The 8,322-nt window shown below is 36.1% G+C and overlaps 1 protein-coding gene across 1 annotated transcript; it reads left to right on the top strand.

The window, feature by feature from the left end:
• Positions 1–1,955: 1,955 nt before the first annotated feature.
• On the top strand, positions 1,956–7,408 carry LOC131145588 (calmodulin-binding protein 60 A). The gene is made up of 7 exons (XM_058094757.1): positions 1,956–2,565; positions 3,170–3,239; positions 4,034–4,086; positions 4,200–4,690; positions 5,258–5,418; positions 6,101–6,307; positions 6,412–7,408. Exons 1-7 carry the CDS (start codon positions 2,480–2,482, stop codon positions 7,063–7,065), a joined length of 1,722 nt encoding a protein of 573 aa, XP_057950740.1. The 5' UTR covers positions 1,956–2,479; the 3' UTR covers positions 7,066–7,408.
• The last annotated feature ends 914 nt before the right edge of the window (positions 7,409–8,322 follow it).

Below are 8,322 nucleotides of genomic sequence, written 5' to 3'. Positions count from 1 at the left end.
TAGAAATCCACCAGATTACAAAGTGTCGTGCAATTGAAAAGATTTTTTTGAAAAAAATAATTATTTACTTTTTCATCATTGCGGATTTTTAAAGTTTCAAATCCTAACTTTAAAAGTTCTCTAAATAATTAAAAATGGGCTTTTAAAAAGTTGAAAGGCAATTCATGAAACGTATTATACCCAATTCCTATTATTTTAAAAGAGAGAACTAATTAATCTAAAAGTGTAGGCCGAACTCGTTCTAACTCCTGTGTGGAGTATTTGCTCTTTATAATTATTCTTCTTTTAAATTTTTCTGTACAAACTAAAAAGATAAAAAAGATAAAGTGTTATTTTTTGTAATTATTTAAAAAAAAAATAAAAATAAAACAATTCCCCACATGTGAATAAATTCTATAGTATTTTCTTCGCAGAGGAATATTGCAAGATTTGAATTTAATTGCATCATTCGATTCACAAAATAGTTTGAATTGTGAAAGGTATGGTTCGGAATTTGAAATGGATACTTGAAAGTTCCAAATTCAAAATATTATGATGTTCTTTAGCAGAAGCAAAGACCTATAACTCTACAGCTATTATGTTGAATGTATTATGATGTTTAATACAAAATTATATTAAGTATTTTTTCGCTGTAAGCCCATATGCTAAAACCAATATCTACAAACAATAATTAAATGATTAAGATTCGATTATTGAGAGTTATGATTTTCTATTTAAAATAATACCGTGAAAAAAAAATTGAGGTATGGATGAATTGAACAATCCAAAAGGCTTCCAACACCAACATTTTTAAAATAAAGTACTCTCACTGTTTCTCTACAAGTGAGCAAGCTACCCTAAGCCCAATCCGTAGGCCCACAAGAACGTAGCAACTAGGAAGGCAAGTAGGAGCAGGCTAGGACCCACCTGCAGATTCTCGTGGGGAGCATATGGGCTGAAGCCCAGAATCGTCCAGATTGGGCTCCATCCAAACCTCAAAGGGGGTCGGCCCATTCAACAGGTGCTAATAAGTTTTTTTTTATTTAGGAGTTTTGCATCATGCAGTGAAAATTGGTATGGTTAAAAAAGGAGTAAAGGTGTTTAAACCGCTGATGAAGAGTCTTCAATTCCCATTTCTGGTTTAGCAGTTAGAATGTTTTAGGAGGCAAATTTTTGGCTTACATACCAAATCTTCATATAAATTGGTAGGCCATAGCTTGATTCTTAGTTTGCATCCTCATCCTGATTATTCATATAAATTGGTAGGCTATAATCTCTCTCTCTCTCTCTCTCTCTCTGACAGCTACTACACTATAATTTTTACAAATAATAGCAACTTATTAATGTGAACACTAGATTTAAGTACTTTCTAAAATTTTGTAATTTGTCATCATGCTTATTTTGTTTTTATTTTCTTGAAAACCTTAGCGGAATTGATAATATGCAAGGATTATGGAAAATCATATATGTATTATGAATAGCTCATCTTCCGAATCCTAAGAAAAAAGATAAAATTTTGTTAACTTTGGACGGTTAGATACGCATAAATTATTGGGGAATGTTAGATGATAACTTATGAAGATGACATTTAAGACTTTGTAATAGGGCATGCAGATATTTAAAAAAAAAAAAAAAAGTTTCAATGACTAGTCGTATATACTATTTTTTTAGTTGAAAAGGAACATTTGTCCTTATATTTACATATTCTTGTTTTATTATTTATTTATTTATTAAACGTTACAAGCTTAAAGTGACATAATAAAGATGTATTCAAGAAAAACCAAGTTAATAAGGTAATATTCGAACTTGATATAAAATTGTTAAACTCGAAACTCAATTTGATCGCTCTTAAATTTGTCAAACTTTAACTCGACTAAAATTTAATTAAATTTTGAAATAGTATTGGAGAGTTAGCAAATAATGAAATAAAATAAGAGAAGAAGGAGAAAAAAAGGTGAGAAGTACGGTGACAGGGTGACATGGTACGCACCACACACCACGTTCAACCAGAGAAAAAAACAGAGTATCCGCGTCCCCCGTGTGATGTGTGAACCTTCCTCTTCCCGCTACGCGCTTTCTCCTGGGACCCCTTCCCCTCATTCCACCACCACACTCCTCCTCCGCTTACACCAGCGCCACCGCCACCGCCACCGCCACTGCCACCATCCCCTCCCCGATTGCCCTCACCTCTCTCTCTTTTTCTTTTTTTTTTTTCTCTCTATGCAGTTTCACCGTGGAACATCTATTCAGATGCAGCCAAATTAAGATTTGGATGGATAGATGACTCTGCTCTTGGATTTTTCTCATTCATTGCTATTTATTGTTGTTGTTGTTTCTCCTCTTTGTTCATCTTCACATCTCCGCCTTCTTCTTCTTCTTCTTCTTCTTCTTCTTCTTCGTCTTGCTATTTCGCATGTTGGTTGTCGTGGACCTTCCTCTTCTTCCCGATCGCCCCCACCGCACCGCCACCATCAACCCGCCGTAGCTCTGTTCTTCAATAATGTCGCAGAAGCGGCAGCAGGAGGATGCCAGGGTTCGATCTGAAGGTAGCACTACTCCTGAGGACAAGCGTAGAAGGTTTCCTAGGTCAGTGCGAGAATCTGTTCCTCTCCTCTTTTTCTCTTTTTCCTTTTTTTTTTCTTTTCTCGAGATTGTCTCTTTTGTTTTATTTCGATTTTAATACTTGCGGTTGAGGTATTGATAAAGCAATGTCGGAATATGAATGAGAGGTCACCTGGGTACTGATTATATAATGAACTAATGAAGAATTGTTTTGAATGTGCCTTAACCCTGTGAAATACAATTTCACCATGGAATTTTTTTGCGGGGGATTGAATTGGGCGTGTTTGTTTACTCAAAGGGGATAATGGGTTCTCTGAATTTGAAGGGAAGAAGGCATAGAATGAATAAATTTTTGCTTACTGAAGAGTTGAAGTAGAAGTGAGCGCGGTTTACGGTAGGAAATGAAAATCACAGAATTGCTAGGTCAGGGGTGCTAATTGCTTCTATAATTGTTGATGAATTTTCTTGGCCATTTTGAAATATAATTGTCTGTGTTGGACGAATTGAATGAGTTCTCTTCTATCCGAGCTGGGAGTTGAAAATTGGGCATTTCCTTGAATAATTTGTTGATCAATATTGGACTAGTTTCTTTGTTTTGGATTCTAATGATTTTGTTCACAATCACTAGTGTCCTTACGGAAGTGATGAAGTTGCAGCATTTGCTAGAGCCAACTCTCGAGCCATTGATTCGTAGAGTGGTAAGTGCAACTCCTCAAACCATTTACTGCAATGTAATCAATATATTCTTTAAAATTACTGCTTCCATACTATCATCCATTTCCTATTTAGTTGGCACTTGACACATCTTTATTTTGCATGTACATTAAAATTAATCGAATGCCTGACCAAAAAACTACACCATTGAAATTTCTTAAGTATGTCAAGGCATTCCAGCAGCAGTGGGATTTGCAAGTGCTGTGTCCCATTAGACGTTGCATCTCAAGGCCATATCAGCTATAGCCCGACAATATGAAATCCTTTACATATTTTGTGATGGCATCGTCGCTGACCGGGTTACTCTTGACACTTGTTGCCTGTTTTCTGACCCTAAACACAGGACTCCAGAAGTCAGAAATAAATCTAATAGCCTGGAGCCCAATACTGATGCCTATGTTAACCTAAGCCCTTTCAAGCATTTGGTGACTGGTTATCTGAAGCCTTGAAATTTTTTTTCAAAATATAATGCAAAGCGTGTTCTTATACCTTTTCCATTATTTTTAGAAAGGACAGTTGTAGCTTAAGTTTTCCTTACTAAAAGATACACTGACTATATTCATTTCTTGTATTTGTCATCCAAGTCTTAGTTCTATCTGCATCATTCATCGTATTAAAGTAATTGTATGGAGGTGTGTACTTCCATTCTGATGGCTATATTGGTGGGACAGTTGAGAAGATTTCATCATTGTCTAGAGTTTTTAGATGTGAAATTGAAATATTTTGTCTTAGTTGATTATATTCAGGGATTGCTAACAGTTTCTGTATGCAATTACAGGTAAAAGAGGAAGTTGAATTGGCTCTACGAAAGCATCTAAATAACATGACGCGGTAAGGAATAGCATTTTGGTGATTGGGTTATGTTTTTTTTGAGGAGGTAGTGAAGTGTGCTTTCATAATCAATAACTATTGTGCCTTTGATTCATTTTTAAACTTGTGGTCAGGAATTGTGGGGAAGAGATACATGCTTCTGAATCAAGAAGCTTAAAACTACAGTTCGCAAGCAGTCTATCTCTTCCAGTTTTCACTGGAACTCGAATTGAAGGAGAAGAATGTTCCACCATGAAAGTAGCTTTAGTTGATGCAGTTACTGGGCATATTGTTGACTTCGGGCCTGAAGCTTCTGTAAAGGTGGAAATAGTTGTTCTTGAGGGAGATTTTGATGGCGATGAAGAAGATAATTGGACACTAGAGGAGTTTAAAAACAATATTGTTAGGGAAAGGGATGGAAAGAAACCACTTCTTACAGGGGATGTGTTTCTGAATCTTAAGGAGGGCATTGGTTTTGTGGGTGAGATCTCTTTCACTGATAATTCAAGCTGGACAAGGAGCCGTAAATTTAGGCTAGGAGCAAGAGTTGTTGATTACTCTAATGGAACTAGAATAAGAGAAGCGAAGACTGAATCGTTCATTGTCAGGGATCATAGAGGAGAATGTGAGTGTTTCTTTTTCTATTACCTTTTTTTTTTTTTTGGCAAAAACATTATCGGCAGCTGACATAGGCTGTGGTATGTCTCCATGGAAGTCCGTCATGATAATGCTGGAAAGAGTTTTTGTCTATTTATTTATAATTCAAAAGAACAGTCTTATTAAATATTTTGGAAAAAAAAGATAAATATTGTAAAGCAGTTATAGTGTTACTGCATACACGACCACAGGGCAAAAGTCACTATGGAATGGAGGAACCCAGGCAATTAGAAATTGCCTGGTATGCATAAGCATTGCCTATTCTGAAAGAATATTGTTAGGTGAATCAAGTTTTGTAGTGTAGTGCAGATAGACTAAAGCTTAGTTGTTGCCGGAATTAGGTGAATCAACCTTATGTTTTAACATCGAAGAAAGTAATTTGGTGTTGCTAGTATTAGTTGGCTCTGCATTTAATGTTTCAGTTTGAATATTCTTTTTGGCTTCTCCTTTTCTTTATTTTTGGTTCATATTTACATGATTCACAAATTCATTTGTTCTATTGTTTGATGTATTTTCCAATCTTAATGTTTTACAGTGTACAAGAAACACCATCCTCCATCTTTACTTGATGAAGTGTGGCGATTAGAGAAGATTGGCAAAGATGGAGCTTTTCATAAGCGTTTGAGTAGAGAAAACATCAATACTGTGAAGGATTTTCTGACTCTACTCTTTTTAGACCCTTCAAGGCTCCGTAATGTACGAATTGACTGCTACTTTCCTTGCAGTTATTTTGATACATTTGGAACACTTGCCACTGATATAATTTACTTGCTGCTACTTTACATTAAATTTTTTTTCGATGCACATAAATTTTTACATAGTATGTTATTTTTGAGGATATCTTTCATAAGAAGTGTACTGATCTATATGAGTATATAACCCTATCTTTAAGTTTTGTACTTTAGAGGCTTTCTGTTTCCAAAGAGAAAGGTTTATCATTGTCTCTATAAAAAAAACAAGGACATTTTTATTGTCATTCATCACCCTTTTACGCGGTGCGAATTTTTTTGTGTTCGAATGTGGTGTGACCATTTTGAAGTAATTCAAGTTTTTTGAAGCCTTGTGTTGGGAGACTTTGTATTTAAGATGACCACCAATAATTGTATTTTCTAAGCATGCAGCTTTGAGCCAAGAGGAATGTTCTTTACTAAGGGAATTAATGTTTTGGTCCAAGAGAAACATACATTATTTTATAATTCAAGCCTTTCAGTGGTGCTGTATTCCTGTGTAACATGTTGAGAGATATTTGACTTGTATATGAATAATCCAACTTGTTCTGACTGTTTGACAGGATTTTCTGTTGCCAAAAATGAAAGAGAAGAAAAAGCCATTCCACCTTCTTTGGATGAGCTAATGACATGATTTTTTATGGCTGCAGATCCTTGGAACAGGTATGTCTGCTAAGATGTGGGAAGTCACTGTGGACCATGCTCGGACTTGCATGGTTGATAAGAGGTTGTATGTATACCATCCTCTCAATTCTCAACAAAAATCTAGTGTGGTCTTCAATATTGTTGGACAAGTGATGGGATTGCTTTCAGAAAGCCAATTTGTTCCCATAGATAAGCTGTCTGAAACTGAAAAAGTATATTTCTCATCCCTTTAATTTGCTTGTTTCTTAGCATAACATAATTTTTTTCTATCTTTGGGCTTTTTTTTAACTGATTTCTGATCAACTTTCTCTGTTAGGCGGATGCCCAGAATTTGGTATTATTGGCATTTGAACACTGGGCAGAGGTTGTTTCCTATGATGATGAGACCTCTATTTTGAGTAGCACTTCAAATACATCTAATGTTCTTTACCGATCAGGCTCGCCTGGGATGGAGAGTTCTAATGGTACTAAGTTATTGACATCTCCCAAGATTGGCAGATTTGATTATACACAACCAGTTGTATCTTCTCCAGACATAGTTTCTTCCATCTATTCCATTGGGTGTGGGAGTAGCTTGGATGATTATCCTCTGCACGGTATTGGCAGCCTGGATCTTGGATATGATAATCACCCTCTTGGTTTCACTGGTCAAGTTGCCAACTCCTTGATCTGTGATACAGAATCCATGACTCAAGCCTTTTGTGATGATCATCTACAGTTTTTGGAAGCTGATTGTTCCCTTCAGTGCCAGACTCCCAGTCTGGAATCACAGGCTGATCTACAAAGTGCTGTCAATGGCTTCCTGTATTCCCGTTCTACAGCCGTTGCCCATGCTCAGAGGAGATGGAGAAAGCTATTCAACGTTCTTCGATGGTTCTCAATAAGAAAAGCTGTGAATTCAAGAAAGCAGAAAAACCGTGTTCAAGAAATGCACAGATACAATTTAGAGGCTTTACAAAAAATGATTTGATCTTGAATCTCAAATACCACATTGGTTGGTGCTGCCCGATCCAAGTTTGTGTGCAGTTGTAGGGTAGGAAAGCTGGAGGTTTTGTTAGTATGGGATGTAAATACTACTGGTAGCTTGAAAATGTTTGGTTTTGTTCGCAATATATCGGAGAAAGCCTTCTTTTCATATGAAAATGTAAATGTGGATGTCTTTTACAGAATTAGGCTGGTTTTGAGTTGTGGGAATGCTTCAGTTGAAACTCAGAAGTGAGGCTATAAAATTAGAATGCTTATAAAACGCATGGGCTTTATGTGAAAATATCATTTGTACAAGCGCATTTGTTGAATAAAAATTGTTAGAAAAATATCATTTTGTGTAGAAGCATTGCGAAATGAATAAGAATCTGATTTTCCCCTTTCCCAGGGAATCATTTCCCTTGAAGTTTCTTATTTTTTATTGTTTCATTTTCCTTGAAGTTTCTTACTTTTTTAAGGTTTTCAATTCTGCACATGAGGGACGCATGGCAGCTAAATGGGACTACAGTCCTCCCTACAGATGCAGTCTAGGTGGCTGTGTCATTGTCAAGACTGTTTGGTTATATGGAAAATGGGCATTTAAATTTGGAGCCCCAATTCCAAGATCACTGGTTGGTTGCCGTATGTTGCATCAGTTTGGATTTGAATTTAATTCCATCCACCCAAACCAAATTCACAAAAAGCAATTCTACAGTGGAAGGGAATTTTATTTCAATCGATTGCATTCCAAATAAAAGTCGAATTTTGGAAAACCAAACACATGCTAAAACACCATGAAGGACACTTTATTTGGCACAAGGAAACATGTTTTGACCAGCCAAATCATCAGCGGCCACACTCATCTTTCTGGATGGATTTATATCAGTAAATGGTGGCTGTGGCTCAATCCTAAAGGAATACTGGGTGATCTCACAAGCTATTCAGTAAACCCAATCATTGGTGCATTCAATTTATCGGACGATCTCGATTACTTGATCATATTAACTACGAATCTCTCTAAACCGCCCAACAGATCGCTGGCTGTAGATCAGCTTCTTCAAATCTTGATACACCCAAAGATCCAAATGTATTACTGGAAATGTAAGTTGGAGAGTGTCTCACGTCAGAAAATATTTTATGTTGTAGGATCTTTTACTTTCATGTTCTTTACATATGCATGTTATCTTTGATGCGAAATAATAAAAGAAACCACAACGTAAATATATTAGGATCGTTCATGATGTATACAAACTGAGAAGAACGC

This window comes from Malania oleifera, chromosome 13 (assembly GCF_029873635.1).
Source record: "Malania oleifera isolate guangnan ecotype guangnan chromosome 13, ASM2987363v1, whole genome shotgun sequence".
NCBI lineage: Eukaryota > Viridiplantae > Streptophyta > Magnoliopsida > Santalales > Ximeniaceae > Malania > Malania oleifera.
Note: the sequence above shows the minus strand (reverse complement) of the source record. Positions and strands in the feature narration are given on the sequence as shown.